Source organism: Haemaphysalis longicornis, unplaced genomic scaffold (assembly GCF_048455015.1).
Source record: "Haemaphysalis longicornis isolate Haplotype H1 unplaced genomic scaffold, Haemaphysalis longicornis Haplotype H1 scaffold_9, whole genome shotgun sequence".
Classification (NCBI taxonomy): Eukaryota; Metazoa; Arthropoda; class Arachnida; order Ixodida; family Ixodidae; genus Haemaphysalis; species Haemaphysalis longicornis.
Window position 1 is genome coordinate 47,503,903 of NW_027526460.1, and position 14,024 is coordinate 47,517,926.

A 14,024-nucleotide genomic window follows, 5' to 3' on the forward strand; every position below is an offset into this window, starting at 1 on the left:
GCTGTAGTAACACTGAATGAAAATAAAACAGGCTCACGCAAGTTCAAAGTTCACGTACCGCTTATGCAGCGCCTATGCCGATTGTTGCAGACATGGAACTACCGTCAAGGGATATCCATGCATGCGCACAAACGTGCGGCAAGCATACATGTAAGAATGGTTCATGAATATAACATGCCGCTACACGACAAGCGGGAACGAAACTAAATGCTGTCATTAAACCTCTCAAGTTCATATGTCAACGCCGAAATAGTGATATTCCGATGGGCAAAGTTTAGGCTAGTTGCAACGTAAGCGACCAGCAAACGCGTGCGCTGGCTTCCTTGACCGTCACCATGGGTAATTGTCCACTTTGCCTAGAGTCATTATGACGCAAACTGGAGTTCTTGAACGCAAGCGATGAAATGTGCCGCGGATTGTTCTGGTGCATTCCCTTATGTTCTACGTATGAGTCACGCCGTAGCGCGCACTCGCCCTCAACACTCGCAAGCAAGACCGGCTTCGCTTGCAACCGATGAGATCACCCAGCGCTTCTCTCTCACTCTGTCCACAACGTCAGTGGTCACGTGAGCATAACCTTGTTTTCTCCGCCAATCGCACGAGAGAAACATGTCACATGACCCAAAAGGACCAATGTTTGTCAACAAGATGGTAGCCCTTTGAAGTGGTGACACAGGAAAATTGAAGCAGTCGGAAAGAACCATCCAGAAGATTTGAACCTGTGCAAGTCATTTCGCTCGCGAGTATATATACGATGAACACGCCGCCGCCACCGAATTGGAGTGGACGTCCTACTGGGCCGCAGTTTCAGCAGTATCAGGTAAGCGAACTTTGGTCTCTTGGAAGGTTCCGCTTCACCTGTTACCGTTCTGCGATTTGGGTCTTTAGTGAGACTTATTTCTTTGGGAAATAGAGCGCAGCTTTCGGCTCACGGTGAATGCTTGCAAATATCTTTAAAAAAAATGACGCCGCCGTTGTCGTATTCACAGCAGTAGTGCCGGCTTTGGCGAGTCTTTCTCTTGGGATTGAGATCGGGCAGAATGGCGGCGAGATGGGAGGACTAGCGGTAAATGGAGTCTGTGTATAGACGCATAGAGCTCTTCGAGATCTGAATGCTACCGAGAAATAACTGGTTGTAATATAAACCGCTTACTTAGGTACAGGGCTGAACTAAAACCACTGCCGCATTCGGTTTTTGTCCCCGCTTGATATCTGCGCAGTTGAGTTGTTTTTCCTGTTGTAGGCCGCCTCCGTGCTAATGCATGATAACGCGCGCCTTTTCCAGGTCCGACTTCTCGACAACATGACCGTGACAATCAAGGCCTACCTACTAGGCACCCCGGAGATCCGCCGATTTGTCTTCGAGGATCTGCGGGAGTACAAGACGCTTCACATGAGAATTCGAGCGGCCTTTCCTGTGTTAGCTGGCAAGGATTTCACCTTGTCGTGGAAGGGTGAGTATTGGAACAGCTGCTAGAGCCGGGCAAAAATAGGTCTCGATGCCGGTCGCGTTGTCACCTGCGCTTGTGCACGCGAAAAAGCGTTGAAAACCGTATAATTGTGATATGTAGCGAGTGAGCGTCTGTGTGTGCTGCCTGTGTAGCGCCAAAACAAAACGTGTTGCCGGTCCCGACAGACGCTTGACAGCAGGCATGCGCAATGCTCACTGGCTACTTTCATAATACAAGAAACTGTGCGCTCATCACTTTGCAACATTGACGAACACTGCATATTGTACTCTATGAAGGGGAAGCATAAATTGCGGGAGTAGGTAAGTTTTTTAGCGCGGGCAAATTATTGTGTCCTGCGAATGACGTACATTAGCTCCGAAAGTGCACTTAAAAAGTATCACTGGTTGGGTGTTAATTGCACTTGTGTTTGCTAAACGGTCTCCGTCGCGCATGGTTACGGGGATCGCATATGTGATAAAAGTGCTGATTGGAAGACATGGGCGATTTTTATTGAAGGACAAAGCACATATAACAATGTTCCGAAAAATGAAGGCTGACTAATGTGTGTTAAGTTCAACCTAATATAGTGCAAAAAAAGTCTGGTCCTAGTTGGGTTAGCCTTTGTTGCTGCAGAGTTAACAGCCTGTCACTTGGTACTGGGAGAATGGCTCCTTTAAAAACAGTTAATGATTGGTGACATTGTTTCTGAAAATTGCATTGTTCTGGGTTCAAAATTACTGTAATTGATTGTAATAAATAAAAGAAAAACCACAAAAGTACAGCCAAGGCAATCAATAAATTTGAGCACTTCAGTAAAAACGCATAAGACCAGCATGGGTGTTTAGGAGGTGACGTTTGGATGATGCAAACCGGTTAGATTTTTGGGTAATGTTTCATGATCGCTGCTCCAAGCAACCGTTATCTGGGATGCGTGTTTCCAAGTTTTAAGACACAGGGAAAGACTGAGTTCGTGTGGATCCTGAAGAACCCTTCAATTCGAAGAGCTTGTTTACAAGGCCTTGAAATTGTTATGAACCCTTGAAACCCCTTGAATTTCTTATATTTTCCTCTCTAATAAGCATAATATCACCATGAGGCTACATATGGTCTGAGTGAGTGTTTGTTGCTTCGTTCATCTTGTTTAGCAAATGAAAGTTGGCATTTCGTAGCACAATGAAAGTGCTTGTCCGTGTAACTTCAACAAACAATTACGCAAAATCGCCTCAGAAGGAACACGTCCTCTTGTTTAACTGCCGGTTCCACCAGCCTTGCCATTTTTGTTGACATTTCTCATAACTTAAGCCTCCATTTTACCCTGAACAATTATATTTATTTATATTTCTGACAGGCAATAAAGTCCTTGAAAGTCCATATAAGGGTGCCTTAAAAGTTTTTGAACACACTTGAATTTTTGTCATAAACCAGCCCGAACCCTGAAAAATGCTAGGGCATGTTGCATAAACAACTGCATACTCTTCCAGTCTCCTGTAATGGGTCGTGGCCAGTGCAGCGTATGTAGGGTTGTTTGTTTTCGGGTTTTATATTTTTGATAAATGAAGAGGGGGGCGGGGGGGCTAAAAAAATTGGGTGCTATTTTTCAAACGGGTAATCGGGGAGAAATGAGTTCTTCGTGTAAAAGCATTAAAAAATTCTGTTTTTTTTTTCATTTTTTTTCAGGTTAAATCTACAGATGTGCTATGTAATACTCCGTGTTTTTTTTTTTTTATCAGAAGGTGTCACGAGCTTCTTTAATGCGTTAAAATTGGTGTTGTTTTCTAGCAAATATTTTCTTAATTTGGCATTTCTTTGGAAATGAATCAGTAATGGTGACAGTAAAGAGCATTGATAACTTTTAAGGAGTGAAACATTTTATTTGCAGAAAGCAGGTCATGGACCTTTTACATGTCCGTGTTTACAAACATTATCCTCTGCAATTACGACATGTTGGTCTCCGTTCGAGAGCTGTCCGATCATTGAACGTGCCTCAGCTGGGAGAAAGTTCTCTCGACATCGCAGCTAGGCACAACATTGTCAGTGCAGCATTTGTTAGCCTGGGGTAGCGAGCGGTAGAGCCATGCCAATACTCAATGAGTTCGAAAGCTGTGTTTGTGGGGTTTGCTTCCAGCAAATACTAGTTGAGAACAGTGGACCGTCAGCCCACAATTGTGCGGATCGGTACATTGAAAAAGTCCATTCGGGGAGAAATCGGGGTTAACCCAATCCTTCTGGCACATTTTCGGGGCGTAAAAATCGGGTTTTATCTGAAAACGAACAACCCTAAAAAAATTTCATGTCCATTGTGCGTTCGTGTATGCAGATGCGGAGGGGGACCAGATCATCATGTCCACCGACCCCGAGCTAGTCCAGGCCGTGCAGAACATGAAGGATGGCCTGCTGAGGATCTTTGTGACCGTCATTGGTGTTCCCAAGCCCGAACCCGAACCACTTGGGGCCAGCGGCGATGGCTCTGCAAAGGTCCACGCGGGCGTCTTGTGCGACGTGTGTGATCAGGAGATACGCGGGGCCCGCTACAAGTGCCTGCAGTGCGAGGACTACGACCTCTGCGAGGTGTGCCACGCCAAGAAGACGCACGAGCAGCATGACATGCTGAAGCTCGTCAACCCCGGCATTGTGAGTTTCCTTTTTCGCTTCTTGCAACTTTACAAATTCAGGTTGCTTGAGGTTAACTCTTCTAAGTTGATTGGCTGGTTGTTTTTTTCTGTTTCTGTGGCCAAAGTATATTTATTCCAAAATAGGGCAGGCCACAATGACCCTAGCAGGAGGGGAAAGTGGCCTGCAGTGCATGTACAGCTGCACATACGAAGTATACGTGCAGGTGTGCATGCACAAACTTTTGTTTCCACTCCCTGGCAGTTTAATGTTTGTAGTATTGACTCAGCTCAAAAAGTTACGTGATCTCGCTTTGATTGTGGCGCTCCATTATGATGCGCTCTTTATAATGTGTACTTTTGCATGCAACAGAGTAGTACCATTGTCTTTATAATGTTTTGAGTGGCTCCTGCTCTTCTTCGAACACAGTGTGCCCTGTTGTGTGTCCTTCATGTTTGCTTGCGCCTCCCGTGTTTCCAGGTTGATGATTGTTATTGGCATCCATTTGGAACTGAGTAAGCTTCAGGAAACATTAACCCCTTCCCCTCCCCTTGTAGTTTTTTTTTACGACCTTTATAGTTGACTTTCAGACCGAAAGGAGGGGCGATGAAATTTCTGTCATTTAGATTTGGACACACACATCACATTGTAAAAATGTGTTGAGTCGTTTAATTTCTGAAAACCTTGTGTCTTGGCATTTTGGATTCACTGTCTTGCAAATTCTTTTGAATCTCAACCAATACCCTAATTTTAAGCAGTGGCACACTAGTACAACCGTCCATCAAGTTGGTCGTAAAGATTTTCCATTGCGATTTTCAGTTTGTGCTCCCTTGGACAACGGGTGGACCATTTGTGCAATGGAATGGCTACCAGGGGTTGGCAAACGAAATACGGGAAGACTAAAAAAATTTGTGGGAAAGGATGTGCTTGACAAACACGGTAAAAGCGGTGGAAAAATAAATGGGAGAGGCCTTCTTCCTGTAGTGTTTGGAGTTTTATACAGCCATGTATTTTCGAGAAAAATCTCGCTCTAGTGTCTAAAAATGCTTGTTAGTTGGCACAGCTCACCAACGAGCTTAAAAGTTGCCCGTGGCTGTATAAAAACAGTATTATGGTAGGGGAATAATTAAATTTGTTTTATTAGTAGAGAAGTGGAGCCTCAAAAGATTTACTTGCTGGAGATTTTTTAGAAGCTTCATGCAAGACAAGAGAAAAAAAATATGGCTGCATCTTCACTCTGTGGATGATGGCGGAGTACGGGTACTCGAAATGACATCCAGGTTGTTCCCCGAGTGACATCCGATTTGCGCCCCGACTGTGATTCGATTTGAGCCCTGAGTTGCACCTTGATTATTTCCTAAACGAAACTACAACTCACGGCTCAAATCGAATTTCACTTGATGTTGGTGTGCGCACGGATGGACGCGGATGGACGTTGGGAGGTCCTAAGGTACTCCGCACCATTACAGGCGAGCGAGTAAGCCGTTTGACTCTTGGGTGCTAACTCACGGTCGTAGCCCAATGGGTAAGACGACTGACGCTAACTCTGTCTGGTCTACCAGACACAGGGTCGAATCCTGCCGGTGCCTGTGTGATTTCTTGCGATTGTAAATGCTATGCGCATGGACGCGGGCGGACATTGTGCGGTCCTATGGTGCTCCGCACCTAAAAGTTACTCCCCTTTCTTTTGTTGATTTTGGCTTCAAGAATGAAACGAAACGATGTAGCTAGCCAAGCCAAGTGGAATGCTCCCAGCTGCCATGGTGGCGCCTGCAATGGTACACGATTGCTATGACAGATTTCCCTCTAGTATATATTAGTATGAAGCTGCATTGTACACAAACAAGGGGGTGGTGAGGATGATGACGACGACGATGGTGCTCCCCTCTTGCAGCGTCCCCTGTGGTCGTTCCCCGGGTGGAAGCGGCTGTGGCGCCACTGCGGCCATCATCGCCGCGGAGGAAGGGGAGGCGGAGGATGGGGGGCCCGCGGCCCCATGCCACCGCCCGAACCGGAGCCGGCATCGCCCCAGCAGTACCACGATTTGCTCCGCAACATTGGCGGCACTGTTGCCAACTTCCTCGAGCCCTTTGGTATGCGCTCCTCCTTGTCTTGTATTTTTTTTTCCTGCCGTGTGATTTAAGAAGTCGATGCCAGCGATGTCATTTGCTTTAAAGTTCAGTTAACGTGGGAAAAAAACGCGTCAGTGGCTGAGTGTTCTGTGAAGCAGTTTGGCGAGAAAGTCGAGCCGATTTAATTTGCTCATTTTGTTGGGTTGTATGCTGTGTGTCTATTTCAGCCATCTTCTTTAGTTGACCTAGGGATTAAGAAATTACTAAGGGGGGAGTGGGGATGGGACTGGGGAGTAAACAGCTACTGCCCAATCATCTGCAGCCCTTTGAATGTGAAAGCACGTAGGCCAACTCCCAAAGTTTTGTGGTTATTCACAAAGCAGTAACTTAATAATAATAAAAAAAATTTAAAGAGGAGGTTACATTGTGTATTAAAGAATTGTGCAGAACTGCGGTACTCAACATCAGAAAGTTTGCTTCAACCAAGGCAACACGACTCTTTTCAAGTTCAAAGGTTTTTGCTAACCACAAAAACAGTGCTGACCTTTGTTCATGAACACCCCCTTGGTCTAACTTGGGCTGTCTCATCTCTCCTTAATGGGCGTGGCAGGCATCACAGTGGATGTGCTCAACGACATGGGCACCAACACGGGGGGCCCCGCGCGAGGGCAGGCCAAGAAGGACAGCGCCACCGAGCCCATGGACACATCGCACCCACAGCCTGAACCCGCCCAACAGGGTGGTTTCCGCCCCTCACCCCCGACCGGAGGAGTCAACCCCTCACCTCCAACCGGAGGAGTCAACCCCTCACCTCCAACTGGAGGAGTCAGCCCCTCGCCTCTGACCATGGGAGTCAGCCCCTCGCCTCCGACTGGAGGAGTCAGCCCCTCGCCTCCGACCGGAGGAGTCAGCCCCTCGCCTCCGAGAGGAGGAGGTCCATTCACGGCCGCCGCCAACCCTGCTGAGGCTGCACCCAAAGAGGCCAGTCCTCCCAGGGCCGGCGAACCGGCACAGGTGAGCCTGTCGTTGGACACACATACTTGGGTGGCCAAGCTGTAGTTGGGCTTTTATATTAGTTCAGGCTTGCGCCTCGCCGCGGTTGCAAAATACCCGTGAAAAGTTTCCCCTGGCAAACTGGCTGGCGGTTGGTTTGAAGCGTTCATTTGGTTCACACCATTGCCTTATTGAAACGAACCTGGCTGTTCAGCTTGGCAGCGTCTACGGTCACAGGGGCCACATTCACCAAAGCTGTCACTCACAGTGGGGGTTCGTGATAGCACAGCGCCTAAAGACACTCAAGGAAGTACACAAGACTGGCGCCGTCTTGTGTCTTTCCTTGTGTGCCCTTTTAGATATGTGCAGTCAGGTCAGCAGCAAAGCACCAACGCACGCAATCTTTCACTCTGTCATGTTTGAGATTGGTCACTTCAAGCTTTGCCTGGTGTAGTGGCGTCACGGAAAATGTGACGCAAGACTAGGTGCCCCCCTGCCACTCCTACACAAACAGTTTTGTGAGGTCATTGCGCAGTGCTTGGCCCCGTGGTGGATATTGGTGCTGGTAACTTAATTTGTGGGCAAACTCAAAGGACCGCTGTGTAGCTTGCGAAATACCCGTGGTGGGCTCTTACTCTGGTGCTGACCGAGTGTCCCCCGTCTGCACGCAGGACTCGGAGGTGTACCCTGGCTGGACCCTGCTGAACGCCCTGCGCGACTCCTTTGTGAGCAGTGAGGAGGGCAACCTGCCGCCCCCCATGCGGCCCCAAGCGTCAGCACAGCCTGCCACCGTGCAGCCACCCACGGCGCCGCCGGCTGCCACCCAGCAGTCCCGTACGGACTCCCCAGGTGGGTTTCAATGAGTCTTGTCATCGGTAAGCAAGTGGCAGAAGCAGGAGAGAAGGATGGGTTGGAATGGATGCTCCCGTCAATCTGGACGTCCTGTCTACTTGTCACTGACCCAAGCTGTACACTGCAGTAGCGGGAGAATATTCGTTCAACTGTAGTGGTTGCCACTACCCTCATTTAAACGAAAAGAAGCCAACAGCTGTCAGCGCAGAGGAAGGCTAACCGGAAAAGAATTGTTCGTTTTGATTTGAATGGTGAATTGCACTATTACTGCTGCTCTTTCAGTTGAGCAACAGGCGGCCACATTACATTTACCCATGCTTAGATACCAGAAGTGCAGAAGCACGCAGGCGATCCTACAGCTCTACTGATTCTGATTGAGCATTGATTCCAAGGTGTATGTAGGCACGATCCTTTTCGACTATTATGAAACAAATCTCATATTTATTTAACCATACACAAGGAAGCAAATCGTTCTCCCTTATTAAAATTGGTAACCAGTAATTTTAAGATGGTGTTTAAGACGCAATTTTCTTGCTTATGTAGCTTTAGTGGTGCATGCAGAGCCAAACCTGTCATGGGCACATTGACCCTGGACAGCTGTTTTAATATTTGGAGCACTTCTGCTGCATGGTCTGCACAGCCAAACATAGGCGGAGCACTTTTTGCGCTCTTGTCTTCGCGTTTGACTTCTTTTGTGCCACTTCACCCATGTAGTAAAGGTCGGCACAATGATTTTGACCGAAAGTCGACTTGTAGTGTTGCAAACAATCTGACAAAACTTGAAGATCAGGAGCTCTGCAGGTGTCTTTGTAAGCCGCTCTTGAGAGCTTTTGATGGAACAAAGCGAGTTGCGTTGTCAGAGTGCTAACGCGCCTCTTGTCTTGACCCTTCGCAGTGGACACTGCCCTGGCTCAGATGCTGGCCATGGGATTCAACAACGAGGGTGGCTGGCTGAGGCAGCTGCTCGAAGTGAAGCAGGGCGACATTGGAGCAGTCCTGGAGTCGCTCCACCCCTCGCGCCAGATGTGAGGTGCACCCGCGTCAGGCAGCATGGAAAGTCCATGCGACAAAATTCGCAGCAGTCGCTGTGCTCTTAGCTTCATCAGGAGCCACTGCCAAATAAAGGCAGCGGATGACTGAACTGTTTTTTAGGTCGTACCTTTGCTAAGCTAAGTTGCTCACATTACGGTTTTATTGTTTGTTTGTTTGGTGAAGCTTCAGCTTTTATTTTTACTGTATGTGCACTCTGGCATCCAGCTTGATTCCTAAACGTTCAGCTCTTATTTCTTTTATTTGGCTTGATGCGAAAGCCTTGTTACGAGTGTCTGCGTTGTGTATTCCTTTAATGTTCTTTGTGGGCTTGAACCAAATGAGTCAGATGTGTCCTTTCCGATGTGAACCGAGTGTTGCACAAGATTGCTTTGGGACCTTGAGTGAGACACGAGCTTTATTCCTCTGATATAAGTATTACATGGCCAGTTATGTAGACGTGCTTGTTTCGTAATCTAGGACCAAGACGCAAGACTTTTCTCTTGTAACAATTTGTTTTTTTATCTTGTTTGACAATTTTCCCTTGTATGCAACCTAAGTTGTAACTGCTTTGTGGGAAATAAAGCGATTTGTCTTCAAAGCGTGCTCCTGTCCTTCAGTCTATTGTAGCCTTTCCGTGCTCGTGCCTGGTTTGGTGGTGCGGAATTGCTTTCGTTTAGCGACTGTGGGCCTTTTCAAACATTGCTGCTTGTGGTCGTGACACTGTGATGGTTAGTCTTGGAATAACTTTTTTAGTTACGCTTTCAACGTACCATATTTACTCTATTCTAAGCACCCCCCCCTTTACTTTGGGGAAAAAATTTGGAAAAGAAAGTTGGCATGAGAGTAGAAGCACACCCGTGTTTAAGCAACCATTGCAAATTGGATTTCAGACTCGTGGAAGCGGGCTCGAGTTGACGTTGTGGCGAAGTAATTTATGAAGTTTTCAGTTACAAACCAGTTCAACGGAAATGAAGACTGCAGTCATTGACAAATGAAATGTGAACGCGAAAATGTCGGCGAGAACCCACAAATAGCACGATTTCTTTCTGTGCTAGTGAAATTGTTGCATAGCTTTATTACAGTAACAAAAATGTCTTCCCAAATTTACCATTAGCAAGGCATTATTTTATCTTCACTGTCTATGTTTGATCTGGAGTGTTTTGGTTCATATTTTCGTGTTTTCATTTCGTTTGTGACTGTATATTAGAGTGCTCAAGCCACAGTTTTACAGCATGATGGACACCAGGCTGGACACCAAACCTCTACGTTAGGCTAGCCGAGCCCAACCCGGCCCAGTCAACAGTGCAGCAGTAAGCAGTGGTGGACTTCCTGGTTCTTCAGCTAACTTCGCCAGCAAACCGCCAATCGAGGCGTCTTAAGGGTGGAAATCTGAAGCACAGATTTTTTTTCACATTCGCTGTAAGAGGTGTGCACTGGGTTTTAAAACGTAGCCACACTTGCAGGGCTCCACTTCTACTTGCACAAGGGTGTCTGCAGGCGTGACATACCAGCCTTTGCATAACCATTAACGTGGAAGAGCTTGCATATAGTGCAGTGCATGCGTTTAAATTCATCCACAGGACCCACTATGGTACACCTCGTAGTAGAGGTCAGCTTCTATGCCTAAACACCCAAATTTGAAAATATGCATCGCATGTGTCCGACAGATGACATACAAACAGGCACTCACCTTGTCAAAAACAAATAAACAGACTTTTCGGGGCCCCTACGGGTCCCTTGTTCACAATGAAGAGGGGTGTGAAGGGGCGTGGCTATTTACAAGTTTGGTGGCGCAGATAGCGCATGTATGTCTCGGGGAGATTACCCCGCGACCGGTTAATCGTGTTTTTAGTTGTTTGAATATGTACTGATTCTAAAAGTAGTCTTGTTGATAGGCGCTTTTTTCTGATGCGATTATGCTTGCAAAATCCCAATCGATGACGTGGTTAGTAGTCAGGTGACGATCCGCCGAGGCATTCAAGCTTGCATTGCCTTTTTTTACATCGTTCTGGTGCTGTTCAATTCTTCTTTTAAGATGTAAGATGTTCTTTTAAGCAACGCCGCCTGTATAAACAGTGCCTAACGCGTGAGCGAAAAATGGCCAAACAGCCACTCTCCTGTTGCTCTCTCCTACCCTTCCCCGCTCCGTAGCCTTCCAGCGTGCTTTCGTGTCCGCCAGCCAGCGCCGCTTCTCGGAAACTATGCAAAATAGTGGAAAGTTTGTTTAGCGTTCCCGAGGCGGCGCTCCTACGCTTTCTTGTTTTTCACCATGCCTGTCTGTCTTGGTCTGTCACTGATAAAACTTCCTTTGTCACGAAGCAAAATCCCTTGCGCTGCCGCAGGCTGATGCCGGCTATGCGCGCTTATCTACTCTGATCACAGGCCCTGAAATTTTCTGAGTGGGGCATCCCCCCTCTATCCCCTCTGCATTTAGATATTGTTTTGACCCCCCTGTTCGCACTCCGCATCGGTACGCACTTCTGAAATTGAGGACTATACTGTAGAAGCGCCCGGACAACGTGGCGGGATCGCAGCTGCTTATCCTTTTGTTTCCTATAATTTTCTGAAGTTTACAAGCACGTGATATTATTGGAAAGTAATCGTAGAAGTAAGTGCCTGAACAAAAAACGTGCACACAAGTTTTTCTTCTCTAAATACTCCAGAAAGAAAAATATCAGTAAAATAATGGCTGCCCCATCCGGAAATATCGTTTTTCTGTTAGCTATATGTCTACCCGACAATTAGTATGTTCTTAGACTATTTCAGTCCGCCTCCGTCTTTATCTTTGGAAAAATGCAGCAAGTATGAAGCGAGCGACACGTTGAACGAGATCCCCAGTGCGCCACAGAACTAGCGCCCCGTCACGGCTAAGATGTAAGCGAAACGGCCCTTGAAGCCCAACAGGCAAGCTGACAGACACACGTCGTAGAAGTGGGTGCAGCGTTCGCGACTCGCGAGCAGTGACGTAAGGCGAAATGTCCGCCGGCACGCGCCACATAGCGGATCAGTGCCTGAACTAAGCGTCCCTACCCTTCCCATTGAAAAGCACGCGACGCGTCAGGCAATGTTAATACAGGCGGCGTTGTTTTAAGGGACCCGAAGGGGCCCTGAAATGTCTTTATTTATTTGTTTTTGACAAGGCGAGTGCGTGTTTGCATTTCATTTATGAATCGCCCTCACCTGACGAGTTCTCGTCGAACCTGGACCATGTGTCTGACAGGTGCCGAGGCTGTCCAGTCCGCCGTGGCATGAAATTTCCCATGTGGCGCTTTCGGAAGTGGATTTACGCACTATAGTACTGGCTATGCGCTGTTGCATGGAATCGATTGATTGATTGATTGTAGTATTTAACGCGCCGTAGTGGAGGGTTCCAGATCAATTTTGACTACCTGGGGATCTTTAACGTACGCTGAAATCTTGTACACATGGGCGTTACTGCTTTTCGCCTCCATCAGACATGTGGCCGCCACGGCTGGAAATCGAACCCGCATTCTTGTGCTCAGCAGCACGCCTTGTTGCATGGAATCGTACTCACACAAAAGAACGCGCTCCACTTTCTACTGTCCTGTCTGAGAGCTCGCTCAAGCTGAAGGCATGCAACACATTAGCAATAAAGCAATAAAGTGCAGGTACAGTGGAAGCTCACCAATTCCAATTTCTAAATTTCATTCAAACTATGATTCAGTCTGGCCAACCTCCAAAGAGTTAATTTCACACCTTCAAGAACAGCTTCGTAGACTTCCAAGAACAAAAGGCAGACTGCATTCACGTTCAAGCATCAATGTGATGACATGCCCTACTGCTCCCCAATCAATATGTACTGTTATTCATTACTTTCATTAGTAACTTTCATTGATTCGAACTGCAGTGGCTTCCCCTTGAAGTTCAAATTAATGAGCTTTTACTGTAGCAGGCGCCAGAAATCTTAAGATGTCATCTGCCCTCCCACTCCATAGCAAGTAGCATTGTAAAAGCTTTGCTATGTGCATGCCATCTGCCAGAAGAGCAGGAACTCCTTCTACTGTTGCATATGCACCCTGCCATTAGTAACTCTGCTGACTGCTGCAGCCTCACCGACTGACAGAGCAGTCTTGAATGCTTTACAAAAACAGCAGAGAACAAGCAAAATAAAAAATAACAGAGCCACACAGTCGGCAAATGCCGTGATACTGCGAGAGCTGTAGATGTACCAGTGATTTATAACAGATTTGGATGGCTGAGTGAGGCTGGGGCAAGGCCAAGCAAGGCACCAGTGCGCTTACCCAAGTTCTACAACAGTGAGATCGGTAGATTCACACGGGTAATGCTGTTGTTTGCACAACTGGTTTATTTTAAAGCGCAGCTTGCTACGAGTTGCTGATGGCACCCGATGACAAGCCAAGACGCACTGCAGAAAAGCCAACTTTACACAATGGTTTTTACAAAATGATGATGATACGCAAAGGTACATCGAGCCTCAAGAAAAAAGCTTCCCGTGGTTGGAACCCAACCTGGGTCCCTTGCATTCTGAAGCTCGCAGCTATCCGATTGCACTATTCCGACATGGTGGAATTACTTTGGATTCTGGATTGGGAATCACTTTGGATTCTGGACTGGGAATTACTTTGGATTCTGGACTGGGAATCACTTTGGATTCTGGACTGGGAATCACTTTGGATTCTGGAATGGGAATCACTTTGGATTCTGGACTTTGACTCTGGCTGCATGGGAGAAAGTTGTGAGTTTTAACCATCTCTGACCACTCTGCTTTCCCCTAATAAAACGCTTTCTTCTCTCAAGAAAGGGTCTCATTTTGCACCACGGCATTCTGCCACAGAATCAACTGCCGATACTGCAACCAAGTTTATTGCGCTTTGCACAAAGCTTACATATGCGAGCTTCAGTGCAAGTCCTGAAGCCCTTATATCAGCATGGCTAGTCACCCCACAGCAAACGTAACAAGCAGCAGACACCAAAGCCTCCCACACACGGCAAACTCATCCCACAGTAGCTGGCACAGGTAGCCTGAACGTGG

General features: G+C 47.2%; 1 protein-coding gene across 1 annotated transcript; it reads left to right on the forward strand.

Annotated features, from left to right (window-relative positions):
• The first annotated feature begins 633 nt into the window (after nucleotides 1–633).
• On the forward strand, nucleotides 634–9,608 carry LOC144152494 (sequestosome-1-like). The gene is made up of 7 exons (XM_077683772.1): nucleotides 634–820; nucleotides 1,286–1,454; nucleotides 3,769–4,082; nucleotides 5,956–6,154; nucleotides 6,744–7,147; nucleotides 7,798–7,975; nucleotides 8,874–9,608. The coding sequence occupies exons 1-7, from the start codon at nucleotides 755–757 to the stop codon at nucleotides 9,005–9,007; spliced, it is 1,464 nt and encodes a 487-aa protein (XP_077539898.1). The 5' UTR covers nucleotides 634–754; the 3' UTR covers nucleotides 9,008–9,608.
• The last annotated feature ends 4,416 nt before the right edge of the window (nucleotides 9,609–14,024 follow it).